The sequence below is a fragment of the Perissodus microlepis genome, chromosome 11 (genome assembly GCF_051167445.1).
Source record: "Perissodus microlepis isolate ML-2025 ecotype Zambia chromosome 11, ASM5116744v1, whole genome shotgun sequence".
Taxonomy (NCBI): Eukaryota; Metazoa; Chordata; class Actinopteri; order Cichliformes; family Cichlidae; genus Perissodus; species Perissodus microlepis.
The window spans coordinates 6,716,146-6,739,322 of record NC_140471.1 but is presented as its reverse complement, the minus strand read 5'-3'; the positions used below and the strand labels follow the sequence as shown (position 1 = coordinate 6,739,322).

General features: G+C 43.9%; 1 protein-coding gene across 3 annotated transcripts in view; it reads left to right on the top strand.

Moving 5' to 3' along the window:
* The window catches only part of LOC146377141 (low-density lipoprotein receptor class A domain-containing protein 4-like), a 252,368-nt gene that overhangs the window by 212,101 nt on the left and 17,090 nt on the right, over nt 1-23,177 (top strand). The window contains exon 1 of one of the 3 annotated variants that reach the window (XM_084944950.1): nt 1,388-1,838. The exons of the other annotated variants lie outside the window; for them this stretch is intronic. Within the exon in view, the coding sequence (XP_084801076.1) occupies nt 1,745-1,838 (94 nt within the window). The 5' untranslated portion in view covers nt 1,388-1,744. Of the gene's footprint in view, nt 1-1,387; nt 1,839-23,177 lie in introns of those variants that run through there. 3 annotated transcript variants of the gene reach the window in all.

Genomic DNA, 23,177 nt, shown 5'->3' with positions numbered 1-23,177 from the left:
AACAGTTGAAATAAATTATGAAAAGCCCATGACATTAATGCCTAATGACTACATGTAAATCTTTGACCTCAACTAAATATGTGTCTGTGCTTTACAGGCACATGATTTATAGATGCAGCTTGCTAACCAAGTTTGCTAACCTTAGTAATGTGATCTCTGACATGGCAGTGACCAATGTGGGAAGCCCAGAAATCTTTAATACACAGCTTATGGTTCCAAACAGCAATAGGATGGGGGAAAAAAGTGACTTCAGGACTACTAGATCAACACTTATAGCAAAATATAGCAGAATACACGAATGTGTTTCCTTGTAGAGCAGATCTTTTAATAATAAATAATTTTAAAAAACCCAATGTGAATACTCTTGCACATCCTCAATGATGTGTTCGAAATAAAGTATATTTTATATCCTTTATAGTATATTAGAGTATCCTTTATAGTATCTTTAGATGCACCTGCAAATTCAGGAATCTAATATGACCAGCTAAGAGACTATTAACCTACTACTTGTTTTATCCTCTGCACAAATAAAGTCAAAAACTTGCAAGCTCTATGATGACCGTGCTTGGTCCCTGAACCTTAGCTTGGGAACCTCCTGGACTAGAGTGGCATTCAGAGCCCCTCTCAGATTTGAGCAGCCCAGTTTATTTATAGACTGTGTATGTGTGTGTTTGTGTGTGTTGGATGAAATGGCTGCACTGTTGGTTAGATTAAGCAGGGATGTGCTGGGGGCGGGGGGTTTGCCTCTCTGCTGCACATGTGGCCCTGAACCACAAGACTAGCTTGGGGGGGTCACCTCAAGGTTAGCCCCTTTAAAGAGCCGACTATATTGGCTGTGGCCCGGCCATAACAAGGGAGTGAAACTCGAAGCGCTTTCCCCACCCTCCCCAAATAACACACCAGACCTACCAGGTCCAGCCCTCCTCTCTCCCCCCAACTCCTTTCTCTCACAGCCATTGTCAACCACGACCCGTCTGCTAGATTTCTAAGTCAGGTCAGCCACCCCTTTCAGCCTCACCAATGTGCGGCCTGCCCCCTGCAACCCAGACACGCGTGCACACTACCATAAAGTACAGCCGCTGTCCCATCCTCTGCCCATTGCTGCCTTCAAGTGCTCCTCTTACAATTCATTGTCATATTAAAATGTGGGAATGTGAATGCATTTGATGGTCATTAATTAGAAGATTTGTTGGATTTAGTGTCAATTTTACATACAGGGTGTGGGACTACGTTTATTTTGTTGCTTTTTTTCCTAGCTGGCTAAAGTCAGGGTAGTGATATTTCTTAGCGCTCCTGAAGGCAGCGCCTCCTCCCTCCCCTACCCCCCCACCACCCCGTCGCTGTCCCTCCCCCGAAGCTCTCTGATAGGCCGCTGCGGAATTCTGTCAGTTTACGGGCGTGGCTTGAGGACGCCGTGTCTGCCGTGCTGTAGTAGGGTAAAGACAGCTGCTCTCAGCGACGGAGGAAGGAACGGAAAAAGCCGTACAATGCATTAGCCACAGGCAATGGCTCGTCCCCAGCTCTCCCAGTGATTCTCTCACCGAGCCGCTCCGAGAGAATTATGGCGTGAGAAAAGCCGTGGGATAATTAAAGCGAAACTGTCGGGAGTTACTTGTAGCGGCAGACTCTGCTGCTGCTGCTGCCTGGAAGTTTTTCGTTGTTTTCCCGTCGGGGGGCCCCGACGCTGGCGGCGGCGGCGGCGGCGGCTCTCTCCCCGGAGCGGTGTCCCGGTCTGCCCAGCCCCATGCAAAACCTAACGGCTCCTGGCGGCCCCGGCAACTCCAATGTCACCTGCTCCTGCAACTGCACCGCTTCCCAGCCACAGGGAATGGAGATATGTGAGTAACATTAGCTGCTCCTCTTACGAGTTCTCCTGACCTTAAAAACCTACCGACAGACTTTAGTGCCTAATCCGTTTTATGTGCACTCTCCAGTGTGGCAACAGAAGCACAACAAATCAGACTTAGTGTTCATCCAACACGGTTAAACAGTTCTGCTATTAACTCGCTGTGGGCCGCTCTAAATACCTTAGAGGAAACCGATAATTCTTCTGTGTGGACTTTCAGTATGTCTGCGCTGTCCAGCAGAAAGTTTATGGTGACCTCATAACACTTAGTGGTATTTATAACCTCTTTTATTGTCTTTATTTGACTTAAAGTGTGTCTCTGCCACACCGTGTGGACCTTTTAGTGCTTATGTCAGGCGTTGGCGTACGTTTAAGCTCTTAGGTGCCCATTACTATTAATCGGGTACACTGTAATACTCAACAGTTAGCTTATTAAGAAATATCAATATGTGTGTACTTCCAGCTTAGTACTAAAAAAGCTTTTAATAATCTACTGCGTTTTCCAGAAGTAGTATTTTTTCTCACTTGAAGTTGGTTTTACAGTGGCACTGTATGACCCTATAGGGCTGCCTGGCTGTGCAAATGTTCTCGGAGCTCACCACAGAGGGTTAAATAGTTTGCCTGTCAGCACAGACAGGAAACGCTTGAATGGTATGTTATGTCTGTCTGCCTTCTGAGCGGCCCAAAGAGAAACTATCATTATCAGCTCTGCTCTAATGCTGCTGCCTGCTAGATCCACTGCAGATGTTCCTCTTTATGACTGAGCATTCAGGAAACAAGAAAAAGAAAAAAGCACAGCAGGCAGACATGTAGAGACAGCAGAGGACAGCCAGACGCACAGTGAGTGTATCCATGCAGTGTGACAGGTCTACAGACAGACAGAGGAAGACAAATAAACAGGAGACGGGCACATAGCAGACAAGGCGGGTAGATTCACAACCAGGCAGCCAGGCAAGTACCGACAGAGATATAAACAGAGATGCGGGAGAGCCAGACAGGCAGATATATTGACAGACAGGCACGCAGACAAGCTACAGACGTACGGACAGAAGGACAGACAGAGTTACACTGATGTGTAATTTCCACTGGGGTCGAGGCCAGGGCCGGGCAACATGAGGTGAACACAGGATATTAGATTCAGATTTGGCAGCAGAGTGTGGTTGTGCTGACGCCACATTGCAACCAAGAAGTAAGTGTGTGTGTGCGCGCCTGTGCGCTTATCTGGCAGACGGACTGGTGTTCCTCCATTCGTTTTTCTGTGGCATCATGGTACTGCTAGCCAGGAAAAGCACATAGTCAGGCATGAAGTGGTGCACGCACAGATCGACTGGTACAGCACGGAGCCTAATTAGATAATCCAGGAGGACTGTCTCAGACTGAGCAGTGCAGCAAGAGGAGGGAAAAAGTGGAATGGTTGCTCTGATTGACACTTGCAAAGTATTAAACTAGCAAACAAACTGCGTTGTGGGTTCACACTCACAACTTTGAATAAATGCTGGCCTGGTATTTTCAGTGCATTTCTCCTCATCTTAATGTCTCACTAGTCGGAGGGAGCTCCATTCACAAGTGGTTTGAAATAGCTGTGTTCTACTGTAGTGGCCGTCTGGTTTGAAAAGAGCTCTTGTTTGTCAGCTGTGTTGTCATGCAGACTCGGCAAGGCTGAATAATGCAGCTCATGCTTTGATGATTTCTCTGGCTGCAGAAAAGAGCTACAGTCTGCCTCTTTTCTTTTTTTTCTCCCTCTCTCTCCCCTTTTTTATAAAGCGGAGCAGGCGTCTCACTGGTGTGTTTCCTCTTTCATTCAGACGAGGAGGAAAATTGAAAGGGACTTGGAACATAGAGGGATCACAGCGCAGACAGTGTGTCATGGCCAGGAACCGAACCTCAGCCTACACTGGGATTCACATGTAGGATTTGAAAGGCAGAGACCTCTTAACAAGTGTTAGTCTCCTAGCTGTTGCTGTGCTTGGATTCATTGTGTGGTGCATTTATCTCGTATAGTAGGCATGGTATTTTAAAGTCCTGTTTTCACACAGCAGCACCAGTCACTGCACATCCTTTAGCTTTAACCTACAGTTAGCTGCCCGGCTAAAGAGGCTGAGAGATAAAAGCTTTAACTGGATAGTGGCTCACCTTTTCTTTTGAAGGTGTCGTCCCTGCAGGGTCACACTGCAAACATGTGTTCGGCAAACATATTGCACTCTCAAGTCATTTAATCTGATATTGTCTCTTACTGCTATTATCAGGGGAAATGCTATATGTCAGCTGCCTTTGATCATTCTACTTGAACCTAGTGCAAACCCTGTTTCTACAAAACCTTGGGAAATGTCTCAATAGTAATGCAGTGGTTGGTTCTGTAATCTGGATTGAAAATGGTTAAATCAGGAAAACTGATTAGAAAAGTAAGATTGTATTTTGGGACAAGGCTGCAGATCAGCTGCTGCATAATGGCATCATTAGGGGTGCAACGATACACAAAATTCACGGTTTGGTTCAATACTTTCGATGTTCATGCCTTTTTAATTTGTCATTTATTAAAATTATAAATATATATTTTAACTCAAAAGAACAGTTTTTAAATTTAATGTTGCTGAAACAACAAAATAATAAAAATAAATAAATAAATCTGATCGAGAAATCACTCATCTTTGGAAAAGAGAGTTTATTACAGAGAAATGGCTCTTTCCAAAATAAAAGCTATACTATACGCTTCTTCTGGGGTATACTCTCAGCAGCATATTAAACATATCAGGTCCCCATAAGGAGAATCATGTGCTAATGACTCGGGTAAAGTTTGTAGCATGCGTGCTTGTTGTTTTTGTCTGCTTCCACTTGTCTTTGCACTAGGATGATGTCGGCATAAATGTGCAGTCATATTCGTTGTGTTCCCACTAGTGCTGTCAGCGTTAATCTCGTTAAAATGACATTAACGCCATAACGCGGCAAATCTCCGTTAACGAGTTACCGTGGATCGCCCCGTGCGTGGGGCTGGACGGCGTCAACACGTTAACAAGCTCACTGCGCTAACGCACTAGTTCCCACCAATTGAGCTTTGCGTGTCACATCCGACATACTGTTTTACTTTTGTCCATGACATGCTTACCATCAGGGTCATACTTCACATGAAAACCAAGACAGTTCCAAACGCCAGATCTGAATGAGGGTGGGGGAGGTTCAATTTCGGGTAGCGTTGAGGCAGTTGCCATGTTGCAAGGAGCTTAGCTTCTGTCTTGCTAGCTTGCGCTGCGCTCAGTGGATCTGCACTCGACAGTGCAGCCTAGGCGGAGTAGTCGAACGCAGATCCACTGAGCGCTCAACACAGACAGCATCGTCAGATCAAATAAATAAAACATTTTGTATTGTTCGATACATATGCGTACCGAACCGAAAGCACTGTATTGAACGGTTCAATATCGATACGAGTATTGTTGCACCCCTAGGCATCATTCAATTAGGTAAGAGTCAGACGCAAGCATGATGATGAGTTGACCGAGTAACATGGCAGACGCCACAATAACAGACCAGTTGTAGCTTCCTTGTTTTTCCAAACCTGAGTGATGTCATTGGTTGAGGAGATGCCGGGGACCAGTAGATGATTGTGAGCCTGTACCTAACCGTCTTTCTTATGTTTGGACTGAAAAAGCAATTGCGTCACAATTATCGATCCTTTAGCCTGGTTTATACAGTACACAGTAACTATATTGCAACCAAATGTGTCAAAAATAAAACTCAAAATACAAAATACAAACCCTTGTGTAGAATATTCCTAGAATCATCCTCCTGGTTCTTAAGAAGCACGCACAAACACACATCTGTCTCTGGGGAATGTCCTGGTCCCTGTATCGGAGACTTAAGTGACCGTCTGCGCTGTGTGTATGTAACAGTTAGCCTGCAGCAGGGGCAAGCCAGCCAGACGGATGTAAATGGCCTGATCTGTAATCCTGTGTGTGAGTGGTGTTAGTGTGTAGGTGGCAGCGGGGTCATCTGTCAACTACCTAAGGCCAAACACGCACACGGCTACTTGTTGACTCTCCCTCAAACGCACACGCAAAAATGTACACATGGGCACACGTACGCACACATTTACAGATGTATACACACAGACACGCACACAGACACAGACAGGCACTCTCAGGCTCAGCCAATATTTACCCTGCAGTCTGCAGCCAGACAGCCAATCCAATCTCTCACTAAGCTCTTTGTTGTGTGTTTGGGGTTAGGGGTGTTTTTTTTTTTGTTTTTTGGGGGGGTTTGTTTGTAGAGGTGTTTTTGATTTGGAATTAGTTTAGTTTTTTTTTTTTTTTTTTTTTTAGGCGTGTTATTAATGAATTCTAACATAGAAATTCAGGGACCTTGGGGAGGGGAGTGGCGAGGACAACCAAACAACAGCATTTAAAAAAAAAAACGACCCCCCCTACAAACAGATTTATTTTGCGATCACTGCTCTTGTAATTAATTTCACAGGGAATTTCTGCACTTGGTAAGTGTCTCTCAATGGGGACTTATTTAGTCTGCCACCTCTCCTGAGCTGAGGGGTGTAGCAGTAGAACAGCAGTGCTCAACTTGCAGGCGTTAAGAAAGAGCTCCTTGTCTTTTGGTGCAGAGCTGGTGACGAGGGGTCCCCAGACCCAGTTTTTACACCACAGAGCTGATCTCCAGACCTGAGAGTAACATTAGCTCACCTTCGGGCAAAGCCGCTGTGAAAATGTAAAGATGTTTGATGTAGGTTTGACCAATTGCTTGAGCATTAGTCAAAATTTATATATTTATATGTCATATAATATAAATCTGCAGGAAGCTATTTTTTTTAAAGAAAAATGTAACTGCAGCATCTCACGTAAAAGGATTTGCAGCTCTTTGTCTTTTGTGATAATTGGCTATAATGTGCATCTTTCACTGAATTTGAATTGGACTTGAATTAGACTTAGAATAGTAATCAGGATAATATATTAGCAGAGTATAAACTAATAGAGATGGCTCTAATATTGTTTTTTTTTTTTTTCAACACTCTGTTGAAGTCTCTTAACTGCCACCAGGTCACTCACCTAGTGTTGGAGTTAGAACTGGGTTTTGTTTTTTACTCACTTTTAGCTCGTTGTTTTTTTAGAAGTTAGTCCCCTTTCAGGTTGTTAGCATTCATTGGTTTCCTAGCACAGCGGTCCCCAACCTTTTTTGCGCCACGGACCGGTTTATGCCCGACAATATTTTCATGGACCGGCCTTTAAGGTGTTGCGGATAAATACAACAAAATAAAACTAGTACCGGTACCGAAAAAAAGAAGATTTATTCATAACACACGTGAAAAGACCCAGGAAAACCGAGTTAACGATAAATACGATAACAAAATAACGCTAAAAACCGATAAAAACCCTGAAAACCATACATTTCACACCTGAGCCTCAACTCTCGCGGCCCGGTACCAAACAACTCACGGACCGGTACCGGTCCAAGGCCCGGGGGTTGGGGACAGCTGTCCTAGCACACTGTTTTACAAACATGGCATGAATATTACGAACAGCAATTATTTTTTTTTAAGCAAGTTTGATTGTTTGCAGTGCGCTACAGCGGTATGGAAAGCAGCTTTGTCGCTGACGTGTGACAGCTCTTGTTTGTTTGGGTTGAGTGTCTTGGTCTCCATGTTACAGAGCCTCTTGTTAGAGTCCATGTTATAAAATATTTAATATGTCATGTTAGCGCAGCAGGGGTCCGATTTGTTACGCTTTTTTTTTTCTTTGCTTTTTTTGGGTTATGTTTTCTGCAGTTTTCGGCCTTAAATCAGCTTGACCACCGTTCAGCTCTCCCCGCTCAACAACATTCTTATCTCCCGACTCTGTAACCCCGTGGTTTTGGAATCAAACTGACAACCCTTGACGCTCCAGACACTGGAAAATGCAGCCCTGGAGCTGCAGCTTGTCTTTCTTCAGCTGAACAGGTCAAGTTCAGGAGGCAACCTCCCCAGCCCAAAGCTGCTGAAAAGGTCAATCCTCGACTTCCTCCTTCCACTCGTCCCGGCAGCACCTTCGCTGCTCCATTCACAAGTTAGTTGCTGGCTGCTGGGACGCCCTTTGTGTCTAGTTTCTGCACCCCCAACACACGTATACACACACTCCAGACCTCCTCCCCTAGTTCCCAAAATGCCCTTGGGACTAGGGCAGATTTGTAGTCGTAGTGTGTTTGAAGACAGACCATCCATCAAGTGTGTGTGGTGGTGGGGGTGGGGTCGGTTAGTAGTCTGCTGTCTCTGTCAGCATCTATTTACACACAGTTCGACTGTCTGAGATGCTAAAGAGCTCGGTGAATGAATCAGCCCTGCTGTCTGCTGCGTGTCTTATGACTCCAGGTCTACGGGCACAAACGGGGACCTATTACAGTCAAACAAGACGCTGCACTCCAGACACACACTGGCAGACAGTAGCCCCCTTTTCCCCCTCATGCTGCAGGTCTGTTTTTCCCACCATCGAGACAAACGAGATGGTTGGCATGTCTATTAGCCTTTGTGAAACCATGTCTGACTGCACATCTCGTCTCCTCTCCTTACTTGAAACAAAGTGGCGATTACCGCCTTGAAATTTAAAAAAAAAAAGAAAAGAAAAAAAAAATCAACTGAAATGCTGTGCCACCCGCTGTTTGTCAGATTTTGGGTAATCCGTTTGTTTATGTGAGCAGGAACACCCAGACAGTGGAGTAATGACATGTCTGTTCAAGTGGTTTGCAGGGTTTTCCTTGGATTCTGAGAGGCTTACATGCTGAAGTTTCCACAGGGGTGGCACCAGTGTATGTGTGTGTGTGTGTGTGTGTGTGTGTGTGTGTGTGGGGGGGGGGGTCGTCGAGGCCTCTACACTTACTATGGGAACTTTAGTGCTTCAGACAACATTTAAAAAGTTCTTCTGCAAGACAGATATGCATGGTCGACCATTTTTATGATCACAAAGAAAACCTAGCTTTTTCATAACTCCCTGATATTCAAATAGTCTGTAACAGAAGGGAAGACCTCGACAGGATATATGCTGTTTCAGCTATTATAAAAATAAAAGGGCTGACAGCTGTACAATGTGGTGTTTTGCATCATGCTCTTTGAAGTTTAGCTAATGTATTTGGAACTTTAATCTGTGATGAAGAAGATGATGCATAAAGCAGCATTTTGTATATTTTCTATGTGTGACAAGGAGCACTCCTACATACGTAGGGGGAAAAAGTTGTTTAAAGCTTTTGCTGTACAGAAGAAAAATACAGAGTATGGTTTACATCCATGTAGTAATTCAAACTCTCTTTGCTCTGAGGTCAGGGACTAAACCAAACTGAGGCAGCAGTCGAATTGAAATGACTGCTTTCGTCAATGAAGTCTGGTGGATTATACTGCAATATTGTCAGAAAGAGCTGTCTGAAGGCTGGTTAAATGGTGATAAATATAAATATGGCAAATAATTATACCCACATCGATTCTCTTAGGTGTCTAAAGTTTGTGTGTCAACACGGCTGCTTACATTAGTTTTATGTGCTGGTTGGTGCTCCTGCCTGCTTGAGGGTGTCTCAAGGATGGATCTGAGTCACAAAGTCAGACATCCATTTTTCATAATGATATGTCTAAAACAGAGTTATTAAGCTTCCTAAAAACTTGCTAACGTTGAATCATTCTGTTATTCAAAGAGTTCTTGACGTCTCACCTGTTGCATTTGTTGCCATTTATCCTAAAAAAAAATTGAGCTGTGATTTTTGCACAGTTAACAAGTTAAACTCTGTGCAGTGCTGATGACTTTCGGCCTTTCTAACCTGATGTTAGCAAAATGTATACATGATAATCAGACAAATACAGGTAAGAATACCAAGCTGTCCACAAACAAACATCAGAAAAGTCCCATGGAAAAACATTTGTCAAAAAATGAGCTCCTTGTTTGTACTTAGACATTCACCTTACTGTCAGTTTTCTTAAAACTGTCGTTTTAATGGCTGAATGGTAGGTAGACACAGCTCAGATGGGAGGCCGCCGACGATTCCAGAGGGTCTTCTGTCGTTCACTCCTACTTTAAAAAGTCTGACACTTCCTGTCAGGTGTCAGCATTCGCATTGTTTTGGCAGGGAATTTGACATCCATATAGATTTCAGTACAATAGGTATATTTTGGTTTTAGAGGGACATCTAACACGCCTGTGTTCTCACACACCCAAAAGTTGACATTTTCTACCGCAGCAAGACACTGATTGTGTGAGTGAAGGGGCTCCTTCTGTGACCATAAGTAGGTCTTTTTTTTGCTTTTAATTGCCTGAATACAACAGTTGTTATATGTAGTAATTGGCGAGTGTTGCAGCATGTTTAGCACCACCGGGGTTTGGCTCAGTGCAACATATACCTCTGTTTAGCCACAATGTGAAGAACGACAGGAGGTGTCCTGACTGTTTTTCAGTTAATCCATTATTATCTTGTTTTAAAAGATTGTAATATTTTTATAAGGTTCTTGGAGGAACAGAGAGGCAGTTAGTGCAGAGTTCTGTGTGCACCCATGTTGACCATTATCCCTGTGATGGTCGATGTTGTTTTATGATCTCATTTTTAAATGACCCATTATTTCTTTTAATAAGCCTCTAAATCCCATGTTGTTGTTGTTGTTGTTGTTTTTTTGTGTTTGTGTTGGGGGGGGGGGGTGGTTTTTGGTTTTTGTTGACACTGTTGCTAGTATGTGCCAGTAACAACAGATTCCTGTTATTGAGACATATTCGTGACCAGCGTGTTCAGAGAAGTCTTGGGCGTACTCTCAAACACTCTTGTTCGCCCTCAGCTTCACTGTCTGTAACATATCCCACTGATCTGCCCGGGGGTAAATCCACAGCTTGTGCCAGCTGGGCCACTGGCTGTGCTCTAATAAGGCCCATGGATCTGACCTTATCACAGGAAATTCTAAAGATTATGGAAGACTGGGAAACAAAAGATGAAATGGAGAAGAAAGAAAGGGATAGAAAAATCTCTGTAGTTACGTAAATGTGACTGTTCCTTTTTCTGTATGTATGTTAGTAGTTGGTATTAACTTGATGGTCCATGATAGATCCATAGAGAAGATAGCACTTTGCCAAACCTCATACAGCTGTACTTTCTTACAGCTCAAGAATCTCTTTTGCGCAAGTGATGTCTGTGGGGTGTTTCACTTCATTTTTTATTTTTTAACATTTTAACCCAGTTTAACCTCCCAGCCGGGAGTTAAGTGGTACAGGATGTGTGTGGGAGACAGAAAAAGAAGCCTCTGGTTGCCCAGATCCTTCTCTGCGTCCTCCTCTCCTCCCTCACTGCTTCTGTGCTCCTCTGCTCTTCATTAGCGATTCAGAGGGCTGTCTGATTTTTGGTCCCTTTTCTCTCAGTCCAGACACACAAGTCAGACAGCGGTGTCTGATACCTAGCACTCCCGCCTCCTCCTCCTCTGCTTCTCCCCCTCGGCAGCCACCAGCTGACCCCAATCAGGCACAGGGCCTGTTCTATTGTGTGGCTGGGGAGAGGGGGGGGGGACACTTGCTCACTGGCTAACACAGCCACAGACTCAGACAGGGGGTCAGAGGGAGATGGAGAGTGTCTAGTCTGGCCTGCCATACCTCTCTGACTCCCAACCCCCAGCCATAACACAGCATTTCTCAGTTTCTCTCCCTCTCTCTCTTCATCATTCCCTCCCCTCCCTCCGTGCAGGCTCGCTGGAGGTCCCAGATGTATCTGATTCTTGTCATGCAAAGTGTTTTCGACTGCCATTGTCTTGATAACTAAGTTTTCTTTGCAGCATCATCCGTTTCCATTTGCAGTCTAGCCTGCAAGCTTATGTAGACGTATAGGATGTATTTTGGTTTTCCTCGAGGAAAGGGGCGGATCATTTATTCCTGCATACACTCGCACTGCATGAAATGCACGCTGGAACTCCAAATTTAGATGAATTTGCCTTGAAAATAGTCCCCTGCAAATTCCTGTTTGAGCTTTAAGAAAGACTTGTGTTGTGTTTTTTTTTATTTTTTTATTTTTATTAACGACAGATAGGGAAGAGCAAGAAAAATACAGAGGAACACGCTATGCAGACCAGGTGTTGAATAGACCTCTGTGCTGGAACACACAGCTCCACGAGTGCCCACACCTTACCTATTAATATCAAAGCCCTTCCACTGACAGAACAGGCATTTGTGAGCATTATCTTCAGTGCTGATTTGTAAAGATGCTCCTATCAAACTTAAACTGATGTGAAAATAACTAGTTGGTGTTCATGCTGAAACCGGTTGTCATGGAAATAATAGATCAGCCAAGAAGATAAATATATCATGTAGACCAACTGAAAGTATTACACTCGGATTTTAAGGGGCCATTTGTGTTCACGTTTTGAATTTTGCACACTGACCACACAAATCTATTCCTTTGAATTCCCTGTAGGTGGAGGTTATAGGTTTAATTTAGACACGTGGCACACTTTCTGTCTTTTTCATTCTTGGCATATAACTGGAAGCTAACGTGTCTCCTGGCTAGCCGAGCTAACGATGATTAGGGTTCCTGCTCTGTGCAGCATGGAAATCCTGTGTGTGTGAATTATTAATATAGGTCATAGTCACAGCATCCGGCTTGGCCCAGCCCAGCGCCGTCCCAGCACTATCGCAGTACATGGCCCCTGCTTTCCCTACAGCCCACCCCATCTGTCTGCCAGATTAACCTGGCTGATCACCTACACCAAGGTCTGCACCGGGCAAGGATTCATAAAGGGTACCTGGCAAGAATTCTCCCCATCATCACGAGACTCGTTTCTTTTGTCTTTTAAACGAGATCCTTCAAAGCTACACCTTCTAATGTCTTAAACTGGTGGGAAGACTCGGTGCTTTTGTAGCTGTAATAACGATTCTTTCCATAAACCCGTAGTCCCCGACCAGTTTGAGCACCTCAGGCTGCTCATTTACAGCTATTATATTTTCACAAGATAAGAATCCTAATGGGAAGAGTTTATGGTTCTTCATAAGAAACTTGCTTCCCATGATGAATTGCGTCTGTATGTGTGTGTGAGCTGGTGGGTGGGACTGTATCCCCCCCATTAATATGTGAGCATTGGACTGTTGCTAGAGAAAATGTCTGCTAGTGTGGTTGAATGTCTGTGCTGGAGTAAAGAGTGTGTCTATATGCGTGTTAGTCCTTAGGCAGGCATGCCCTCTCAGCAGTTTTCTTTGTCATACATAGAGTCATACTGCATCTCCATTCGGCGATAGATTATTTTCTCCCAGTTTTTATCTGGAGTATACTGCAGATTCTAAAAAGAAACAAGACTGTACTTGGAAACCTCAAAGCTGTCCAAAGACTTGGGCGATGCAGAACGTCATAGCAATCTCCATCTGACTTTTGCCCCCCACCCAGGGAAAGCCACTACCAAAAGCAGTGCTGAAAGGTTACACAAAGATATAAAAGTGTGTCTTGTGAGTGGGAGTTGCTAAGTTGTTCGTATCTTTGGTTACACTCAGTCTTTGTGTCACCCAAAAGAGTTTTACCTCGACGAGTCAGGAGCTTCTTTTCATTTTCCAATATTCGCCTTGAGCTGAACTCCCCAAGTGGTGCTTCAGCACAGAGAAAGAAGAGAGAGAGAAAAGAGGGTGGTGTGGGTGGGAGGAAAGAAAGGAGAAAGCAAGACAGAAGTGAAAAGAGGGAAGAAGAAGAAAGAGATGGGGTGGGGGCGGGGGGGTTGCAGAGTCTGTATTGCTCTGCTGTGTTCTGTATTGACTCTAGAAAGTGAATTTTATTTCATAAAGCACACGAGAGGAGCACTTTATTCCATTTGGTATGCCTGACCTCAGCTGAATCAATCCATTCTCTCATCAGTAGAGCCACACATGAAAACACACACAAGGAGGCAGTTAGATTCAAACTGTTTTGATTTAGAAAAAGAAGAAGAATGCTGTCTTAATATTAAAATGGTAAATGGTCTGCACTTGTATATTCAACTGTGCACTTTACAATGTGTTTCTTATTAAACTGTCCACAAAAACACACTCTGGTGGTGGAGCTGCCAGGCGGGGTGCCATTGGGAGCACTTTAGCTCATGGAGGGGCAAATAGTTTACAATCTACCCCACCAACGTACGCACGTAAGCTGCCGAGTCCAAGTCCAGTATAGAACCTGTGGATTGAATCAAGTTAAAGTTAGTTATATTTTTAAACATTTGCAAATGTTTGAACTCCCCCCAATCACCGTGTAACAATGTGTCTAAGTTTTACTTATGTGTGATGAATCACACAATGCACAATGATCTGTTGTACTCTATACCATTACATCTACCAGAGATCGCAGTGATTCTGTACACTCCTTACCTGTACTTGGGTCCATATTTGCTTGTCAAATATGGATAGAGATTTCCAGTTTGTCAGTAAACTATTGTTCCTTATCACCGCAGACAGAAATGTATAATCACTAACTGCATGAGTCTGGCTGACATCTATTGAACCATGAGGTCTCCACAATGGTTCAAGAGGTTCAGTTGAATTGAATGATCGTCTGCTTTCACTGACAGTGAGTTTGTGGCCATATTGTTGGTCCTGTTAAACTACAAAGACAAACTTTCCAGTCATGATCACAGGTCCCGCTGTCACAAACGGGATGCATCACGATTGAGACTGATAGTATGACTCTTGTCCGTATGATGTCCTGCAGGGAATCTTTATTTTAACAACAAAGATGACCGTGTGAGCTAAAAATGTGAATGTGTTCTACACCATATTTTTGTTAGCTTATACTGACGTTAAAACCCATATCCAAAATGGAATCAGCTGTCTTCCTCCAACCCAAAATATGTCCAGTTTTGAAAGTGTCCATCTCTGAGACCTTTCGTAAATCATTTTTATTTATATAATACCAAATCACAACAACAAGACCCTACAGTAATACAGAGAAACCCCAATAATCATACCACCCTCTATAATTCAATTCAGTTTTATTTATATAGCGCCAAATCACAACAACAGTCGCATCAAGGCACTTTATATTGTACAGTAGATCCTACAATAATGGATACAGAGAAAAACCGGACAATCATATGACTCCCTATGAGCAAGCACGTTGGCAACTGTGGGAAGGAAAAACTCAGTTTCAACAGGAATTAACCTCAGACGGAACCAGGCTCGGGTACGGGTGGCCATGTGCTGTGACTGGTTGGGGGTGAGTGGGGGATAGACAGGTCACAGACATGCTGTGAAACAGAGTGGTGTATAAACACATGAATGAAGAAGAAACACTCAGTGCGTGATGAAGTGAGCCTTTAACTTCTTGCTGTTCCTTCTCCGATGTGAGTAAAGTGAAGCTGCGAGCCACGGAGGTATGGCTGCACTATAACGCTGCAGCATCTTGGCTTGGTCTTTTGCCCAGAGGACTGCTGTTTTATTTCCTTTTAGTAAGACACGAGCTGCTCTCCACACATAACTATCTTCCCCTCTGTTTGAATCGCTTCGTTCTCCCCACCTTCCCCATCTCACCCCTACCCCTGTAGCCTTGGGTCTATTTATACCCAAATTCCCCCCACAACAAGACTAAAACATCGTGCCCATCGCCAAACCACCACCACCATTAGCTAGAGAATGGGTCTACGCTGCACTCTCCCTACAATGCGTTGCCTCCCTGCCTCTACTTCTTCTGCAGCATCTTTTCTTTTTTTGTAGTTTCCTCTGTTGTCGGCAGCTGTTGCTCAGCACCGCACCGCAGTTCACCCTGCGGTCATGGGCAAGTGTTCCAGTGAGGGTGGAAAAAAACTTTTTTTTTGATACGACTTTTTTTTCCACCCGAAACTTTCATTAATCTTGCATTTTTTTTCCACCTCATATCCCCCTCCCACCCCCTTCACTTCCCTCTGTCTCTCACTTCTCGTTATTCCTGTCTCACTTTCACCGACTTTATCTTTCTTTCTGGTCTCTAACTCTCTCTTCCTTCCTCTCTTTTCCGTCTATCGCTCCTGCCTAATCCTGCCTGCTAGGCATTGCTTCATGGTTGTTAAGCATCTCAATCCAAGGGGGGGGGGGTGAAGAAAAGAAATAGAAGCAAAGGAGGGAGGAGGCACTAGTCATCTGGTGAAGCCTATTGAGCAACTTAAGCGTGGTTGTTTTGCTCTGTTGGCTTGGCACAATGAGACCGCATGTGGAAGACATGTTTACACCCCTTCATCTGTGAGTCGGAGGGAGTGGGAAAGGAGGAAAAACTGGGAGGGAAGGTAGGACACATAGAGGAGGTGGGATACGAGAGAGGGAGGCAGAAATTATGACAAAAGTGTATATATAGATAGAGAGAGAATAGACTGGGAAGAGGTGGGATACAGAGAGGAGGCTGAAAGAGACAGAAGAGGAGGAGAGCGATAAGTGATGAAAAGAAAAGCATAGACGGATTAAAAGAGAGGACAGGAACACATGGGTAAATACAGGCTTGAGGAGCGTAAGAGGAGGGTGACGGAAAGAAGAGAAGAGACAGACATAATGAGAGAGAGAGGAGAAACAAAAATAGAGAGTGAGAGAGACAGTCCATCTCAGCAGAGAGACAGCCAGTATGACAGTGAGTCATAGCAGAATAAAATGCCACGCAAGCATATGCTGGTGTTGAGAAGCCATCTTTTTCCAAAATGGAAACCAGTTATGATTTGCAGGCGGACATGTGGGGGGGACGGTGCAGATTAAACTGAGTTATTACAAACAGACGGGGTATAATTACACATGAGAGGAGGAGGCTGTTTGTCTTTTGAAGATGGTCCTTGTTTTAATTCACATTCTAGCAGGTCTACTCAGGTTTTGCTTCTCTTTCTTTTTAAAGTATGTGGTTCTCTTGGTGAGGTGTGAAATAGGTTCTCACAATGATTACTTATCAGTGTTTGAAATCATTTTTTTCTGTTTAGTTTTCCACATGGTTTCAAGTAGGAAGATTTCTTAATTCATTTCAGTTGAAATTTTGATTGTAGATAAGTAAAGAGTGTGAGAACTGGAAAAAGAAAAGAAATCCCAGTGATCGTGGACTAAAGTATGTGATAACATACGTTAACAACAAAAAAGCGGCATTGTCTTCTGTTGTTTGTTTTTTTTTTCCTCCAACAAAAAATTCACATATTGAATTGACACAGAGGAAAAACAAATCCTGATATTTGCACATTTTTGCATCTTGTGTTCCTCAAAGTTACTTTAGCAGTTTCAGTTATTACTTTGACCAAGTAGAAAATGTAGGGACCTTCATACTGTAGTGGTTAACACTTTTGCTTGGCAAGTAAGTTTGCTGGTTTGATTCCAGTCTGAGACGCAGTCTGTCACATTAAACATGCAGTGTGATGATGTTTTGTGACATGGTTGGCAGCTCCTCTGCTCATCTGCTGTCAGAAACAAGCCGTTTCAACTTTAAGGCAACTTTCTCTTGATCCGCTGCCTCCTGCAACCAAGAGAAATTATGTTCCCTGTGCTCACAGAGCTTTTTTTTTTTTTTTCATGAGATGACCCTGATACGGATAGCCCCTCATTATGACATCATACTGATCAAAGAATAGAAAAAAGGAGCATTTGGAGCAGGCTGAATTCTAACATTTTGGTCCAGAGGTTTTGTTCTTTTGCAGACCTCATAAAGCTTAGAGGAGGGTAACACTGTTACACTGTCATTGTAACAGCGTCCATATGACAGGCAATAAGGAAAAGCACATGGGTGAAAATATTCCTTTGATGCAGCCATATTTTTTTTTTTTTGTCTTTATGGCAAGAACTTCTAGAACATTTGACATGTCGAAAGAGAAAATTGGGAACCTAAGGGAATAGTTTACCTAGTTAACCATGGAGAACTAAACTAGCCTGCACAGAACTGTGACTTTACCAGCTTTCTTTGGTATGAAATGGAGATATGTTCAGAATCAAATCCTAGAAGCCAATCCTAGAAGTCACGTTCTGCAGTCTGGTGGGGAAGTCTGAAAACAGAAGTGTAGAGTGTTACGGCAGCATGTTGTTTTTGGAACGGCATCTGCATTGATACCTAATGGATGTGATGATGAGCTGTCCATATAGATCTGACCATGTAGTGTTGAAAGGTTCCTTTTGAGGTACAACCATGTGCATTACACACACAATCATTCTGCACGTACCATTTGGACCCCGTGTGTTTGTGTAGCCCCAGCAGACAATGCAACTGCAGTCTAGATGTTCCCCATGTCTCCCAGGGCTTCCTGAGTTCCACCCACAGCATCCCCTGCCGTCTCCTTTTGGCTGATCACAGCAGCCACAGAGTTTGGAGCCTGTGTCTGGGAGGTGTCTGCTACCCATACTCAGAAGTTAGACATTATATCTACCTCCCCTGTGTGGTAGCAGGAGGAGATGTCTGTTTTTTCATATGAACACGTGCCAGGACGCACGCACAGACTGACAAAAGCCCACTCGTTTCTTCCTCCTCCACCCCTCTCCCATCTCGTTCTGTTTTTTTCCACCACTCCGCTGTTTTGTTATTCAGTCTCAGAGACGCCATGCTTTGTTGTTTGTCTCCCTTTAACATCTGCCCATCTTTACCGTATTCTCCCCGCACCTCTGTCACTTCCTCTGGTCTTGTCTGTCCTCTATGCTCCCTCCGCTCCCGTCTCCTCTCTGTGTCCAATCTCTGTCTTATTTTGTCTTTATCCTTTTCCAATTCTCTCCCTGCCTCTGTTCCACTCTCCCAGCTATTTACTAGTACTTTCCTGTTCTTCTTCTTTTTTCTCTCCCTTGTTCAGTTCACCCAGACCTGAGAATGATTTTTACCTTTTCTCGCCTTTAGCTTCAGCCAACCTGTGATGTTGACCTGCAGAGAAATGAACACTGCAGAATAATTTTCATAACCCCCCTGCTAAGTTGACAAAGATCTATGTGTCTGGATGGCTGGCTGAGTTGCCTTTGGCTAATAAGAGTCAGCAGGTGAGACTGTGTGTGTGTGTGTGTGTGTGTGTGTGTGTGTGTGTGTGTGTGTGTGTGTATGTGTGTGTCTCAACTCTCCATTTATGTTGAAGCTAGCATTTTTATTTTTTGAGCTTTGAGTTGTTTTCAGTTTAGTGCTTCAACAGTTTTCTTGTCGACAAATCCAGTGAAAACATTCCAGCTCACAGTATTCCTGGTGATACTTGTAGACTTCCCTGCGTTTTTTTATTGTTGTTGTATGTTTTGTTTTTTTCTGGTTCTCACCCCCAAGCTTATTAGTTCCTCCCTACTATATAACTTCATTGGGTTAATACATATTTAGTGAATTGGTGAGTATTTCTGACATCCAGAAGCTTCACGTGGAACTGGATTTGAGATGAGATGATATCAGTTCTTGTGGAATTGTGAAGCATGCCATTTATGTATAGCTTTAAAAGTAAATTCTTTCTAATTGGACCAAATATTATGCAGTTTGTATTTGGACCAAATTATTGGTCCTTACACAGTTATTTGATGATTGCAGCCCCAAATTCAAAACTCTTTCATTCTTTGTAAATTCTGACATATAGTGTTGAGTCATCTGCATACGTAGAAATCTTGGCCTTATTTAAGGCAAGTAACAGTAATGGACGAAGGCAGCTTCCTTTGTACTCCACGCTTTTCAGCTCACATTTAAAAAGGATTTAAAAAGTCTATCTGTATGTTTGTGTACTAATTCATGGCTTTAAAGGAAGGTGTCGACTCCCAGTGTAGCTCCTCGATGTACTTGAATCTGCTTTTTTTGTTGGTTTGTTCTCTGTGCCACAGAGGATATGTCACTCTTCAATGATCCCCCACAGTACGTAGAGTTTTGTAGTTTAGTAGTTTGCAGCTTTTCATGGTTTATTGGTCCAGCCTGTTATTGTTTCAATAGGATCTGTGAAAGAATGGTACATCATATCAGTACCACAGCTGTCTGTTTGCCAGTTTGTCCTTGGGTCATATGTGTAATTGTCTGTCCTGTTGTCCAATTTTTTTTTCTCTAATATTAGTGTCACAACAGCCCACTAGCGTGTTTCCTCTGACTGTGTGACCACAATGGCGTGTATGTTTTATGGCGATGAGGCTAACAGCGTCCATCATTGCCAGTGACTGTCAAAACTCCACTTCGAGGTTGAAGGACATTACCACACCCTTCTTGTATGCTCTAGGTTGTTACGGCCTGTTGGTTAACCCTGCTTGGTGAACCACTATGAGCCTCACTGTAACCATATCCTTCACTGTTATCACGGTGCTTCGATCACTTGTGCCTTTGGCTAGGTGAGGGTGCTTGCAGGGCTTTGTCTCCACCCTGTTGTTGCATGCTCAGCCAAATTGCTTTCACTGTCTGTCTTTTGGTCATTTGTTAACAACATGCCTGCAACAAGCATGCTCAAAAAGAATAGAATGGCCTTCCCACTTCTTCATTTTAAAGAAGGCTGTCTTTCTTTTAAAGCAATTGCTGTAATTACAATAATGATCTCTCAGTGCGAGACAAGCAAAGAGCTGAACTCAAGTGTTTATACCCGAGTCTTCATGGAGGACCACCCAACCATTTTGGTTCCCCACAGGTCTAGTAACACACACATACAATTCACGCGAGCATTTCTGTTCTATTTAGAATGTATTTTCATTTGCTCGCCCCACATCTACTCACGCTGATCCCAGCTGACCTCAGTCAATACACACAGACTCACAGTTGCACACACTCACTTAAATCCTGACATTAACCCTGCAGTCTGGTTCAATCACTCTGAGAGTCAAGGAAAGTCTGGCTTTATGACACAGGGGTGGGGGTTGAAGGTGTCTAGACGCTATCCTGTCTGTCTGGTTATGATAATGTACACACATGCAGACACGCACCTGAGAGAATGCAGGCCAGCTCGGACTGCAGGCGAGCTTGTGCAAAGTGACATTTCAGCAAACGGATGAATTCTTTAACACGGGCCTCTTCTCTGCTTTACTGCCATTCATGAATATTACAGCGTTGGAATATTGATAATATTAGACTATGTTGTAATATTCATGATATGTTATCCCAGAGCCCTGCTTCTCCCCCCCCCCCATCTTTGTTCATGTTATATTCATGCAGATAGAGATGATATGGCTACGCTGGTCCTTTTCTGGAACTAAAGTAGAGATTTATTGCTGCCTCAGCATCAGGTCTCATCGTTAGGGCCTGCATCAGCAATAATCAGACTTGGGCCGTCTTCAAGGAACATTTAGCTGTGACACAAAGTAAGAAAGTTATGTGGGTGCACACAGGATGGAAATGAGTTGATGGTAGGAGGCAAAAGGAGAGGGTGTGTGTGTGTGTGTGCTATATGCTGAAGGTCCTCATAAAACTGGGTACTTTTAACAGCATTTAGAACCGGTTTCCTGAACCAAGCATCTTATAAACACATTTCAAAATATTTTCTCCGAGCTGTAAGCATTTTCAAATGACTTTGAAAGTTTTTGAAAAGTTACATTGAAAATGCATTTATCATTATGTCTTTGTGTTTGTCTTTGAATGTTATGATGGCTAATAAGCAAAGCAATTTAAGGAAGGATGTTAGGAAGGATGTTAGGAAGGATGTTAACGTATATGCATACGTATGCACAAAGAGTTCCCCTTCACTTCATGTCACCATGATTTCTGCAGAGATTCAGCTATAAAGATAAAGTTTGACTTACATGGAACTGAGAAAGACGTTTCTCATATTTCTGTTATTTTTGTATTTGGCCATCATTTGTGGAGGTAAGAGTAGTGTCTTACTTTTCACCTTTAAATAAAGTAGATTTTAGATCAGTCCTGTTTCATAACTCCTACTGTTTCTTTTCCAAGCCCCTGACATGACAGTTCTTTGAGTGTATACTGTAACTGTGGACAGGTTGGACACTTCCTGCTTTGTAATCCTATTTAGTCTGAGCGAAGATGAAGTGGAGAAAAGAGACAGAGCTGTAATTGTTTGTTCTCTTGTTGCCCTCAGTCCACATAGCAAGTCTGACACCCCTGCCTCTCTTTTTGTATCTCCCTCCTTCTCCAACACAATCTCTTCCTTCTCTCCTTTCCCTTTCCTCACTGTCTCCATCTCTTTTTCTGACTCCTAGATACCCGTCTAATGGGCTAAAGTATCCACAAGCACGCACGCACGCACGCGCGCACACACACACACACACACACAAACAGGCCCCCCTCTCCTCGGGGTTAAGCAGCACTAAACTAGTTCATTTATTTCCATGGAGAGACTGATTGTAGTGGGGGGCTGTAACTAGGCTGATATCTGCTTCATGCTTTATCACACACACACATACACACTCCTACTGTGGTGGACTCTTGCTGCCAGGCTGATGCCAGCCGTCTAGACGTTACCGTGCACATCTCCCAGGGGAGGCAAAGGGGTGCGCGAGCACTTGCTTCCTCTCCCTCCTTGTCTCATTCTATCCGTCTCTGTGGCACAGTGTACGTGTGTGTGTGTGTGTGTGTGCGCCAGCCAGGTCGCTGCCATGGCGCCCCAGAAGCTCCGGGCCTTGTTGATCACGGCACCGTGCCCAAGGGTTACCATAGCAACGGCAGTGGCAGAAGACGGGCTTGTGTGTGTCGAAGGAGAACTGTGTGTGTGTGTGTGTGTGTGTGTGTGTGTGTGTGTGTGTGGGCCCAATGTGGTGGGCAGCAGGCTGTGAACTCAGCAGGCCTCTAACTGGGCAGCAGGAGAAAGACGAGAATAGAGAGCGTCCTTTCTTTTTTTCTCTCTCTCTGTCTGTCTGTCTGTCTTACTTTTATCTCCTCCTGTTTTCCACTTTCACATGTGTGTTACAGCGCACATTCCGCGTTTACGGATATACACACTTGTCAGCCCAGACATGAGAACCCACAGCTTGCCTACACTGGGATTTGGGACCAGCACAATGACACAGCACTTCTGCAGGCAGTCATTTAGAATGCTGCGCAGCGTTTCACAGTCAAGTGCAGTTTTGATTGCCAGGTGCAACTGTGAGAACGTTCATTTTATTTTTCTTTTCACGACTGAAATCTGGGGTTCAGCAGGAAACAGGAAATGACTGCAGAGGAAATGAGCCAGCTGCAGGGTCTTGATGAGCTTAGCGTGTGTAAAGAACTTGCAGACTTCCTCCACATTTTGCTCAAGTTTGATTTCCTCACAAACCTAGTTTATCGACAGAGGTCCTGATGTCATTTCCCTCTGTTGTCTTCTGTCCCGTCGGCTCCCCAGGCTGCGTTTTCTTGTGCGTTCCATAAAGCGCTTGGCTGCAAGGGTAGGACATATGGCAGCTGAAGCTCTCTGCTATATGAGAAAGAAAAGCAGTTTTCTCTGCTGCTGGGAGTTGCTCTAAATTAGCAAGCAGCTAGAGAGCCACTCCTGCACACTCGGGCTCTGCCGTCAGCATACATCCACCTTCAAACCTTAATACAATCTCATGGTTTTGGACAAAAGACT